The sequence below is a fragment of the Cryptomeria japonica genome, chromosome 6, assembly GCF_030272615.1.
Source record: "Cryptomeria japonica chromosome 6, Sugi_1.0, whole genome shotgun sequence".
Classification (NCBI taxonomy): domain Eukaryota; kingdom Viridiplantae; phylum Streptophyta; class Pinopsida; order Cupressales; family Cupressaceae; genus Cryptomeria; species Cryptomeria japonica.
This window is the reverse complement of record NC_081410.1, coordinates 170,822,423-170,836,246: the sequence shown is the minus strand read 5'-3', so window position 1 is coordinate 170,836,246 and position 13,824 is coordinate 170,822,423. Positions and strand designations below refer to the sequence as shown.

The window sequence follows — 13,824 nt, the reverse complement described above, 5'->3', positions numbered from 1 at the left end:
TATTTTCTCTGCATAGTCACTAATGTGGAGCTGAATCGTGCCAAAAATTCTACTAAATCGGCAGTTTTGATGAACTTAGAATCGAGGGTATGTTATAAGTATGAAGATGCAATTTTCTTAATTTCAATATGAAAGTGGTCAAGATTTATTCGCTGCATTCTAAGCTTGGTATTTTTGCAGATGGTTGTGACAGAGGATATTGGCAGACAGATCTTAACCTATGGGGAGAGGTATAGTTCTCTACTTGGTTACTGCAGTTTATAAATGTATGTAGAGAGTGGCTAGACAGAACCATTCATCATTTTGCTTACTTCTCTGCAGCACAATTACTATTCCTAAAATTTGGTTGCCATATGGCATATGCTATTCTACAACTTCTTTGGAAAGAGATTAAAATTATTCAGGTTGTATTTTAACTTGGGAATAAGAGCATCTAATGAATTTTTAGATTAGAAAAGGATTTTACATTAATGCTATCAGATTTCCACAATCCATGCTATAATTCTTTTGATGCTTCTGGATTCGATTGTGTGAATTTTTTTTTATCATCAACGTTTTGAATCACACTCCGTGATTCATCATCAGGATGAGAATTCAAAGGAAAGATGATGAATCACACTACGTTTCGAATCACACTCCGTGATTTTTCAACTCCTTTGAACTCTCATCCTGATGATGAATCACAGAGTGTAATTTGAAATGTTGATGATAATTTTTTTTTCACACAATCGAATTGAGAAGCATCAAAAGAATTAAGGATTTTACAATTTTGCAGTGGCATCATCAACCCGAAATATAGAAAGTACCGCCTTTGGTCAAAACTAATTGCTTGGTTGAACTAGATGGCAGGTTCCAAGAACTATTTGTATTCATGGACTTTGAGAATGGTTTTTATTGTTTTATGTTAGGTTACATTTTTTAAAGGCACCTCTGTTCTGTAGTAATGGTATTGTATATGGTGAAAATGGATAACAATAATAACAATATTGAAAGGCTAAATGAATTCAACCACAAAACCCTAGCCTAACAATCAACAAAGATCCACCATAACATATGAAGATTACCTAAGACAATGCAAATCACATGAAATCACAAGGATTATACCATCACATGTCCAATAGGGTTTTGATCTCCATTCTTCCTATCTCCATTGATCTTGCTTGATATATTTGCTCTCAGATTTTATGTGCACAAGAGCTCAACAAAGAATGGAATGTGGTTGCAAGTAGGATCGTAGTGTAGTCAAGTCCTCCAAATTGTCGATTAGGGTTTGATAATGAAGAAGACATCTCCTTAAATAGAAGACACAATATGAAATGGAGGGATAAGATTGAGAGTTGTAAAAGGAGGTCGGCTATGATTAGAGGGTAGGTAGAAGAAATAATAAAATAATGAGAGGGGTAGGTAGTGTAGGAATTAAGAGATGAATGACATGTGTCATAGGTAGAAAAGGTTAATGAATTAATTAAATAAATAAAGATTTATTTAATTAATAGAAGAAGTGGGACAATTAAATAAATAAGATATTTATTTAATTTAGGAAAATGATAATTTAAATAAATAAATGTATTTATTTAAATGAGAAATAAGGCTAGAAGAGGATAAATGAATTAATTAAATAAATAAGGATTTATTTAATTAATAGAAGAATTAGGCTTAGATAATTAGACTGAACAATTTTAGGTGTCTACATTTTGCCCCTCTTTGAGACAATGCGACTTGTCGCGTTGTTTCAAAGAAGATAAGATGAACTGATACAGAGTTGCTCCAGAATGGGAATGATATGCCCCCTCGAGAGATTGGATGAAAATGTTTGAAAAGATTGCAGACAATCTCTCGATAAGAAAGAAAGGCTAGAATGGATTGACCGGATAAAGTGACAAAGTCACGGGATAATGAAGACTGACTTGGAAAATGAAGGCGAAGGCTAGGGTAGGCTATAAGATAGACCACGGGGGAAAATACATCTTCATTGTCATCCACGCATCCACAAGAGCATATTGCAGAGCGAGAATAGAGCAGGAGCAGTCAACAGCGATGGCTTTCGTCCATAGATTCGACCGCGTTCGTCGATTCCAGAGGCCAGCAGAGGCAGGAGAGCCGGTAAGTACCGCCAAACCTCCTCGTACTTTGACGCATTTAATTTTGTCATTAATGCATGTCGAATAGGGTAATAAATGCGCTTAGACTAGGGTCCAAAAAGTGTCAAAAAACGTCCAGGCACGTTTGTGTAGAGCATAGGCACTTGTGTGTTCGGCAAGCGCGTCTGTGTCAGACAGGCGCGTCTGTGCAGTCTTTAAAAGCGTTTGCGTCATGTAAGCGCGTTTGCTTTTAAAAAGTATGAATTTGCATCTTCTAGGTCAAGTCGACAGTTCTGTGATGAACATACGCTGTCGATTGGATAAGCTGCTGAGAGGATACACTCAAGCAGGTCCTCTAGAGAAGACTAGGATAGATCAAGGCACTTTGTGATGAACAGTGAGTACCAAGATAGAGTACTTTGTGATGAACATGGAGTACCCAAAGTATGAGCAACACTTTGTGATGAACAGGGAGTGCAAATGTGAGTAACACTTTGTGATGAACAGGGAGTGTCACACACGTAGTACTTTGTGATGAACAGGGAGTACCAGTAGGATAGATAGTAACACTTTGTGATGAACAGTGAGTGTCACTAGAATAAATAGCCATATGCATTTAGATAACGAGTAGCATTTTGTGATAAACAGTGAATGCCACTATGACTGACATGATCGATTTGCTTGACTGCAGGAGTATTTGCCGATGTTAGAGTGACGGGAGAGATTCCCGTCGACGCAGAGGTTGCGACCTGAGTTGTCGTTTCAGGATAGAGCTGCCATCGAGGAGATGGGTCTGAGACATATATTGTATGTGCCTGAGTTTCGGGCAAACATGGGTTTGCTGACTGCGCTTGCTGAGAGATGGCACTCTGAGACGTGTACATTCCATCTGCTGATGGGTGAGATGACAGTCACCCTAGAGGATGTATACAAGATTCTGCGGGTGTCGATCAATGGGGAGCTGATCCCATACGATCGAGATGGTGACAGAGAGGCATTGAGACGAGTGTTCTAGGATCCAAGACTGGAGATGAGGGTGGGACACGTGGCATGGGATACCATGACATGGATAGGATTAGCACTACCAATAGTGTTGGCAGGAGTGATCAGTGAGTTCCTCTGTATTAGTTTTGTACCATTTTTTATAATGATGTAGACACCTGCGGGTGATTGTAGCCATATGATTTTGACATCATTGTATCATGACACTTTATATATATATATATATGAGATGATTCATCTTTGCGGCAGCTATATGCATGTGTACCTATGTGATGAGATGTTCTTATGTGATGCTTATGATATGGATGCAAATATGTATATGATGCAATGCAAAATTTTTTTTTTTTTTTTGTTCGTTTATGTTTTATATGTGTATGCATGATGCAAATGTGAATGTATGTAATGCAGATGAATATGATAATGCAAATGTAAATTGTGCTAACAGGTGTTGTGTGCAGGATGTGATGCAGTTGTGATATCTATATGTATGTATGAAATGCTTATATGTGGTAATGTAGGTGAAACTACATGAAATGCAAATGTTTTTGGTGTGTCATTATACTCAGTCATGTGATAGCGGGCTACGCGGACTCGAGAAGGACGGTGAAAGTCAATCAAGGAAGGGGGGATGGAAGACAGAAGATATGAAAGTGAAAGAGCTTCTTGTGCGTTATCATCATTGAGCTTTATTATGGCAAGTAGGTTATGACAATCGAGGCATATGTTCGACCCAGAAAGTCATTGTACCTGTTTGCATGGAGATAAGACAGTCACAAACAAGGAATGCCCTAGTTCACACTAGACTCACAGTGTCCTCATATCCTTGGACAAGTCATAGCATTACTAAAAGACAATCCACAGACAGCAAATACAAGTAAGTGACGATACCCCATCCTCGCCTTTCTAGTCAAAGACATCTTGGAGATAGAATCTCTAGTCAGAGACATCCTGGAAAAGCTAAAAGACATGTCACCAGAAAGATAAAATCAAAAGAAAACCAAGACTCGACACCAAAACCCACTGTAGTCCTCAAGTTTAGTGTCTCTTGTCACCTGTATAAGTCTTATTTGATTGTGGTCACAATGTTTACTTTCACAGAAAGGATAGATAGCACTGAACCATAATGTTGTCTGAGTCTGTTGAAAGATTTGATTTGTTGAAGCCTATTGTTGCTGCTGTGTCTCATCTGAAACTGACTGAATCCATGAAGCTGATACTTTATTGCGGAGAAGACGAAACTTTATTGCGGATCTGTGATGCAAATGTTGCTTTATTGCGGATCTGTGCGCGGACAGACTGAAGAAAGCTAGAAGAAACTGTACTCCTCGAAACATGTGACATTCTCAGTTCCACCCCCAATACTAGACGTAGGATTTGCCTTAGCCACAGATAGGATCTGATTTATTATGGATGGAAAGGGATGAAAAGGAATGTTTATTATGAATGGCTAACCAATCTTGGGTAGATCAATAACAAGCCATGATGGGAATGGGTAAGTTTATTATGAATGAATAGGTTGTGAGTGTGTGAAAAGTGAAATGATGAAAGTGGATCCTAAAGGAGGGAGGAGCAATGTCTCTACGCATGGCGCTGGTGATCCAGTTTTCACCATGGTACTTGCCCAGGGTGCCACCGAAGTGGTTTTCACCGTTGGATGAAATTATTTCTCTTTATTTTTTTCAATTTTTCAATGTTTTTTGTGTCACAAGGCGCCTGTTTGCCAGGTTTTCATCAAGTAACGATTTTTTTTGTTTTATAATTTTTTTGTATTTTTGAAATTTTTGATTTTTTTGTATTTTTAAATTAGGATATTTCGACAAGCTATGTGTAGAACCTGCGAAGGTGCATGCTGTTGATAGGATCCTCCAAAGGTTCACCTTCTGTAGTTGAGAGTTGATATGCCCCAGATCCATATGTTGCTGTAATGATGTAGGGACCAAGCCAGTTTGGTTTGAACTTGCCCTTCTTCTCTCTGTCTTGCTGATTCTTGGGGTTTTCTCTGAGAACCAAGTCACCTACCTCAAATGTGCGAGGCTTGACTTTGTGATTGTAGCTGCGACTCATTCGTTGTTGGTAAGCCTTGAGATGATTAAAAGCAGTTTGTCTCCGTTCATCTAGCAGTTCCAGTTCTTGTAGGCGAGAGACCCTATAATCTTCATCAGTGATGATGTTTTGCAAAGAGACTCGTAAAGAGGGTAACTCGACCTCAATAGGCAAGATGGCTTCAGCGCCATAAACAAGTGAATAGGGTGTAGCTCTTGTAGGTGTGCGGACACTTGTGCGGTAGGCCCAAAGTGCAGGATTGAGTTGGATATGCCAATTATGGCCAGCGTCGTCGACTGTCTTCTTGAGGATTTTAAGGATTGTTTTATTAGACGCCTCAGCTTGGCCATTACCTTGGGGGTAATACGGTGTGGAGAAACGATGGAAAATATGGAAGCGGTCACAGAGTTCACGAACATCCTGATTTTTGAAGGGACGCCCGTTATCAGTAATAATGGAAACAGGAATACCATATCGACATATGATATAGTTAAGGATGAATGTAGCAATCTGTTTTCCAGTGACTTGTGTGAGAGGCACGGCTTCAATCCATTTTGTGAAATACTCTGTGGCTGTGATAATGAATTTATGACCATTAGAGGAAGGAGGGTGAATCTTGCCTATGAGATCGAGTCCCCACTGACAAAAGGGCCAAGGAGACGCAAGTGGTTGAAGTTCCTGTGCTGGCGCATGTATGAGGTCTCCATGAATTTGACATTGCTTACATTTCTTGACAAACTGATATGAGTCTTTTTCCATATTGGGCCAGTAATATCCAGTCCTGATGAGTTTCTTGGCCAAGGTAGGACCACTAGCATGTGGACCACTAGCATGTGGACCACATATCCCTTCATGCATTTCATGTAACGCAATCTGAGCTTCGTCGTTTTCTAAACATCTAAGAAGAGTGCCATCTAGACCTCGCCGGTATAGGATATCAACTAAAATGACATATCGAGAGGATTGGCGAATGAAAGTGCGACGTTGGTTATTTGATAGATCAGGAGGTAAAGTATTGTCTCGCAGGTATATGAAAATGGAACCATATAACTGGGATTCAGGACCAACAACACATATCATTTCAGTAGGAGTGATCTCATATGATGGAACCAAAAGGTTATCCACCAAGAACTCATAGCGGGTCTCATTTGGAGGTAAATCGATCAATGAAGCAATTGTAGCCATGGCATCTGCGGCGCGATTCTGCTCTCTTGGTATCTGCTCAAAATCTATTCTTGTGAAGTATTGTTTCAGATCATCCACCATTTGTTTGTAAGGCATTAACTTTTCATCTTTTGTTTGGTAATCATCAGTTGCTTGACGGATGACAAGTTGAGAATCCCCAAAAACACGAAGTTCCTGGATCTTCCACTGAACTGCAATTCGTAATCCAGTTGTTAATGCCTCATATTCCGCTATATTGTTAGTGCAAGGAAATGATAAGCGGTATGATTTTGGTATAGAATCCCCTTGAGGAGTTATAAAGAGAATACCAGCTTCTGCCCCATGCTGTGTGTATGAGCCATCGAAGTACAGTTGCCATGGCTTTGCATGTGATATTGTTAAAATGGATTCATCTGGAAATTCTGAACTTAGAGGAACATCATCTATCATGGGAGCATCTGCTAATTGATCTGCGATGGCTTGTCCTTTTATTGCTTTTCTGTCCACATACTCGATGTCGAATTCACTTAGTATCATTACCCATTTGGCCAGTCGCCCCGTAAGTGTTGCTTTATTTAGAAGGTATTTTAACGGATCTATCCTTGCAACTAACTTTGTCTTATGAGTAAGCATGTAATGTCGTAATTTCTGTGAAGCAAAGACCACAGCAAGACATGCGCGCTCAATTGGTGTGTAGTTTAACTCATATCCCACCAATGTGCGACTGATATAGTATATTGCTTTTTCCTTGCCTTCAGCGATTTGTTGCGCTAAGAGTGCCCCCAGTGCTGTTGGAGTAGCTGATATGTACAGTAACAGTGGTTGATCTGGAACTGGTGGCATCAGAATTGGCGGATTTAGAAGATAATCTTTGAGCATCTGGAAAGCCTGTTGACAGTTGTCATCCCATTTGAATTTGATGTTTTTATGTAGCAGGTGCTGAAATGGATTACACTTATCTGCCAGTTGTGCTATGAATCTTCGAATGGACTGGAGTCTGCCTTGTAAGGATCAAAGTTGACTGATATTTCTTGGTGGTTGCATTTCCAAGATAGCTTTGACTTTTGCTGGATCCGCTTCAATTCCTCTTTTGGATACAATGAATCCTAGGAGCTTCCCGGAGGTTACTCCAAAGACACATTTCTTAGGGTTTAATCTTACTTTGTACTTTTCCAACCGATCAAAGGCAACTGAAAGTATGTCCAAATGTGTATTTATGTCTATTGATTTGACCAAGAGATCGTCAACATAATCTTCCACAGTTACATGCATAAGACCATGAAAGATAGTAGTCATGGCTCTTTGATATGTAGCACCTGCATTCTTTAGCCCGAAAGGCATGACATTCCAGTAGAAAGTTCCCCACGGACAAGTAAATGCTGTTTTATGTTGATCCTCGGGTGCAATTCTTATCTGATTATAGCCAGAGAATCCATCCATTAATGATAGCATTTCATGACCTGCTGTGAGATCAACAATCAAGTCAATGTTTGGTAATGGGAAGTCATCCTTTGGACAAACTTTATTGATGTCTCTGAAATCTGTGCAAATTCTGATGCTGCGATCTGGTTTACTGACAGGTACCAAGTTAGAGATCCATTCCGAATAATCAATTGGATGTATGAATCCGACATCGAATAATTTCTCAAGTTCTGCTTTGACTAGTAATGCCACTTGTGGATGCATTTTTCTTAATTTCTGTTTTACTGGTTTTGCCCCCGGTTTGACTGTCAGATGATGCATTACCAAATCCTGATCCAATCCAGGCATATCAGCATATGACCAGGCGAAGTTGATTTGTCGCTCTTTGAAGAAACTTATGAATTTTGACCTTTCGGACTCTGTCAATGATTTAGCCAGGAATATGTTGTGTGGAACCTCTTCCGTACCAATGTTTGTTTTGATAGTCTCCTCTACCAGCATGGATGACTTTTCCTCATACGAGGCTGGGAGAATGTCGAGCCTTCCATCTTCGGGTGCCTCAGAGAGGTTTTCACCCTCAGATACGTCCTTTCTTTTTACTTTTTTGGGATCAGATAGCGCCACAGTGTGGTTTTCGCCATAAGACCCTTGATTTGTTCTTATTTTCACATTTTTGCGACTGGAAGGTCCGACACCCTCACCAAAATATGCCATGCTATTGAGTTCTATGGTGTATCCCGCTTTATGGTCTCCAGGGGGAAGATCGTCTCGTATGCCAAGATAGTCAATAATAGCTTCATCATTTTGGAATGTGTCAAATTGTGCTGGTCCTTCATAATCCTAGTCAATGAGTTGGTGGTGAACAAGGGGAAGGCCTTTAATGTCTTCGAAGTTAGCGGGGGTAAGAGTGAAGATGTGGTTATATTCGGGTATGTCGAGGTAATTATCGAGGTCATCGATGGCACTCTCCTCATCAGTCTCGATCGTGAACGAATCCAAATTATCATCACTAGTAGCGCATTCCGGAACAGGTGTTCTCATCCTATGTGATTTCAAGCTAGAACCTTGAGACAAGGACTGTATAGACTCCTCATGGGTTGTTTCTTGACCAACTCTGAATTTGTTATAAAACTCCTCCTCTTCTGTGGGTTCATCTGGCTCTCTGAATGTCTCGGTGAGCTCATAGTCACTGGAGGATTTATCTGAACCCCATTCCCATTCGTTGGAGTCTGTGGAATAGTGATCCTCTTGTTGAATTTTGGCAATTTTGATTCGTGATGCCTCTTCTGTCCTTTTAGTGTGGATCTTGGAAGTCAGAAAACCGAGTCCCTTCGAGCGTTCCCTTTTTATAGTCAATTCAGGTTGTAAGGGCTCCATAACGCCTTTTTTTCGTAACCCAAGAGGGCTTTTTCCATCATACCCGAATTTTTGTAGAATCTTGAAGCCTTTGCCATATTTCTCACAGGGTATATTGATCCGATCTTGTGTGTCATCTTCAATGTCTTTGTAGAGCATTTTGTATAAACCTTCCTCTTCTAGTTCGCCCCATCTTTGAAAGGTAGTAGGGTCCCATTTGAGCGTCATGATGGATGTTTGCTTGTTAGGATGTGGCCTTCCATATTCTTTTGGAGAGCTCATGACTTGTCGTAAATACATGGTCTGATTTAAAGTGTATTCTCCCATGCCTTTGTCCTGAAATCTGCCTTCAAGTTCACCCTGTTTTGATGTCGAAGGTTTCAATGACTCAGGGTCAATGTATGCCGAAGAAGGAACAGCTTCACGATTATTGGGAATGATGGTTTCTGTATGTGATCTCAGGTTATTGCAATATATGAACGGATTAGGATCGCCGTTAACTGTTACTTCGACTCCATTGTGAGGAAACTTAATGCATTGGTGATATGTTGATGGGACTGCCCTCATTTCATGAATCCAAGGACGTCCTAGCAATATATTATAAGTGAGATCTAAATCCAGGACTTGACAAACCACATCCTTTGTAACTGGCCCAATTCTTAGAGGTAAGGTGACTGTGCCCTTGGATGAGCGCTCTTCATCATCATATGCCTTGATGGTGATTTGATTTGTTGAATTCACAGCTTTATTGGAATATCCCAATTGTTTAATGGTGCTCAATGTACAAATGTTTAGACCAACTCCTCCATCTATCAGGACTCGCTTTATTCGATGTTTGTGTATGAAGGCTTCAATATGTAATGGTGCATTATGTGGCTGACTTACGGAGGCGTCATCGGCTTCTGTGAATGTAAGGGAATGTGGAATGGAAAGGTATCCCACCATGGCTTGAAACTGGTCCACGTTCAGATCAGTAGGAACGGCGGTGTCTCTCAAGATTTTGTCAAGAATAGCTTTATGAGCGGGGGATATGCGTAAGAGCTCAAGGATGGAGATGAGCGCGGGCGTCTTCCCTAACTGTTCTACAAGGTCATACTCAAGTTTGGTTGATGAAGAAGCAGTGTTTTTAGTTGAAGCACCTGGCAAAGTAATCTTACCTCGACGAGTTGTAACATGACATTCAGAAGTAGGTTCGGAAGAAGATCCAACACCTCTTAGGACAATCTTGGGTCGCTGAGGAGGATTCTCAGGGTTTTTGTTCTTGATGGTAATAGTAGAGATATGATTGTCCATCGAGATATGATTGATGGTTGAATCATAGTTGTAAGGTGCTCTAGTATAGTTGGCTTGATCATCTGTGACTTTAGCTTTTCCCTTGTCGTGCTTTGGGAATGGTTCCTTAAACATCTCATGTTCTTGACTGGATGAGTGTCCCTCAATCTCAATGTCACCTCTATCAATGAGATCTTGCACAATATTCTTCGGTCGATGACAATTACCTGTTTTATGACCCTTGCTTTTATGAAATTCACAATACTCATCATCATTCCACCAATTTGGTTTAACCTTTGGTTCATATGGAGGAAAATCTGGGACTGTGATTACCTTGTTTGCCACCAGCTTTTTGAAGACTGACTCAAGTGGTTCTCCCAATGGAGTGTACTTCCTTCGTGATCTAGAAGTTGTTTGAGTATTCACTTGATTGTTTGTAGAACTTGATCTTGAAAAGATGAATTTGGGTCGCACTGTGTTGGCATCAACAACACCATCATTGAATGTGTTCTTGTTTTTATTCCAAAATCTTGGCTTGTCTTTTCCTTTAAAGTCATCTTTGTTTTCCTTGAATATCTTAATGACTCCTTGCTCAATTAGGACCTTCTTTGTTGCTAAGCCTTTTTCAATGATGTCCTTGAAGGTGGACAAACAAGCTTTCCTTAGATCATAGCCAATGTCTTTATTAACATTCTGGGTGAATATTTCTACCATTTGTTTTTGTGGAATTTCACAAGAGCATCTGCTGGCTAGATTTCTCCATCTTTGTAAAAATGATGCAAAAGATTCTCCCTCTTTTTGCTTGGTGTTGCACAAAGTAGTGACTGATACGTCTGTCTCTATGTTATAGGAGAAATGTTGAATAAATGCCTCTGCTAAGTCACCCCATGACTTAATACCAGGTGGGAGTTGGGAGAACCATTCCATAGCTTGATCGCCTAAGCTTTGTGGGAATAATCTCATCAAATATGTCTCTTCTGAAGCTACTTCAATGCAAGCTGTGAAAAACTGTCTTATGTGTGCCTGAGGATCCCCTTTTCCTCTATACTTGTCAAATTTAGGCGTCACAAAGTGTGTAGGAAAAGGAGGCATTGGAATGCTCCTGTCAAATGGATAAGGACATATGTCTCTCATTGTGTATGTTGGCTTTGGTGCATTTATGTCCTCCATTTTCTTTTGTAAGTCCCTGATTTGTTGTTCCAAACCGCTTTTAGGTGGAGATCGACTTCTTGGACCATATCCTATGTTTGAGGTACCCATTGGAGGAGGTACATGTTGCATATATGGATGATATTGATCATACACATGTTCATATGGAGGAGGTCTATAGTGATGCTGCGTATATGGACCACTTGGTATAGATTCATGTTGAGGAACACCATATCTATTTTGTGCATGTATACCATACTCTACAGGCATGTCCTGTTCTATTGTATTGCCCCCAAATTTGACATGAGGTTTCCTTGTGTCCAAATTTTGAGCATGCCTTGGAATATCCCCTTGCTTTGGTGGTTGATCCTTAGCATTGAGCATATTTTTCTCCATAAGACTTCCATAATGGTCTGCGAAGGTGAGTATCATATGTTTGACCATGTGTATGTGGGACCTCTGGTTTTTGAAGCAAAGCTGATGGTGATTCAGGTACCATGTGTGGTCCTCTATTTCCTCCACTATTAGGTCTCCTTTGATCCATGTTGGAGTGAGGTTGTTGCAAAGGTCTATGTTCCATTATTTGAGACATGTCAAAATCATGAGGTATCTTGGCTCCACTTTGTGCCATCATGTGTAAGAAGTATTGTCTATCCCTCCTCATTATTTCCTCAACCAATCGATTGAAATGGGGATTCATAATGGATTCTTTCACATCTGCTGAATGTACTGAAAAATTGTCCATATTGTCATTGTGTGTAGCATTATTGTTTGTAGTGCCTGTGTTTTCAACATTTGGAACGTTTCTATAGACATCCATGTCCGGCAATGTAGTGTGATCAGTATTGAAAAATAAATCATTGTCATACTCATAAGAACTCATGTTTGCGGACTCTTGAGCCTCTTTAGTTTCTCTCCTAGATTTTTGAAGACGGGTTTCAACCATGAACTAGGTATTGACCAAGATGTGAGAGACTAGATGAAAAATGGAAAGAGTATGGAAGACTAAGAGTTGAATGGAATGTAAATGAGTCTGAAGTGTACTTGCAATGTCCAAAGTGTAAGACCAAGTATGTATGTAGTAGAGTAGGTGTGACTTCCAAAGAGGATAGTTTCTCTTGATGAGGTAAGTTGACCTTGACTCTAAGTAAAACCAAATGAGACCCAAAGGTAAGAAACCTTGATGAGGGACCACTTAGCAAAGTGTTGTTGTATGTAGTGTGTTGACAAAGTATGATGAGGACAAGCAAGTGACCTTTTGACTCAAGTTTAGACAAATGTGAATGTAATGTAAGGTGTAAAGCAATGATGGATTTTGTGAGACCCAAAGACAAGTTGAAAGCTAGATGAAACTTGAAGAAACAACCTAGGAAGCTCAAGATTTCCGAAACTGACTATGTTTGTTTGCTGGACTGTAACAGTTTTTTAATTCTGGACACAGACGCGACTGTATACTTCACAGACGCGGTTTCCTGACACAGACGCTACTCTGTTTAACACGGACGCGCTTCTGAGATTTTCTTGTTTATGTTTGCTGGACTGTATCAGTTTTTCAATTCTGGACACAGACGCGACTGTATACTTCACAGACGCGGTTACCCGACACAGACGTGCTTATATTAAACACAGACGCTGTTATAAACACAGACGCTATTCTGCCCTTCACAGACGCGCCTAGACAACACAGACGCTGTTAAAATAGACACAAACACGTTTCTGTAAAATTTGTGCAATTTTTTCCAATCTGTGAAGTCGTTTTTGTTGTGACCCAATCTGACTGTTTGACTATTTTTCGTGACAAGAGGACACAATGTTGATGAGGACTCAATGTTTGCAAGTGTTTAGACTGACAATGACTCCAAGAAAAGTGTGTTGTTTGATGTAAAAATGTTTTGCATACACTTGAAGACACAAAAGACACAATGTTTTGCTGTTTGGTCTTGAATGTTTTGAATGTTTAACATAAGTCAAGCACAATTCTTATGGCTGGCCAAGACAATAGTTGTTGATCCCACATGGGGTTTTACCCCCGAGGCTACGCTATTCAGAGCGGATACTTAGATGCTTGACCTCACTGGCTCCACCCTCGGCACTCACTTCTCGGGTCAGCCAAGCATCAGTCCCCATGAAAACTCCCCATGGCGAATTTTGTATCTCTACTAAGAACCGTATGTGTGTGGGCCGCTACCAGAGGTCCGACCTCCTGGCCCAACAACTAGAAGGATTTGGGCTTCTAAAACAAAATGGTGCTAGTAAGGGCATCCGCTCGTGTGACCATACATGCGGCACTTTCAGCTCTGTAAATACAGAAGGCTCCCAGCCGGTAGGGGTTACG

The 13,824-nt window shown here is 40.3% G+C and overlaps 1 protein-coding gene across 6 annotated transcripts in view; it reads left to right on the top strand.

Moving 5' to 3' along the window:
* Positions 1–13,824, top strand: part of LOC131071793 (mitochondrial-processing peptidase subunit alpha) — a 68,278-nt gene that overhangs the window by 21,385 nt on the left and 33,069 nt on the right. For all 6 annotated transcript variants that reach the window (XM_059207277.1, XM_058007746.2, XM_058007750.2 and 3 more), the window contains 2 exons: positions 17–87; positions 181–230. In XM_059207277.1, coding sequence (XP_059063260.1) covers positions 17–87; positions 181–230 — 121 coding nt within the window. The remainder of the gene's footprint in view (positions 1–16; positions 88–180; positions 231–13,824) is intronic.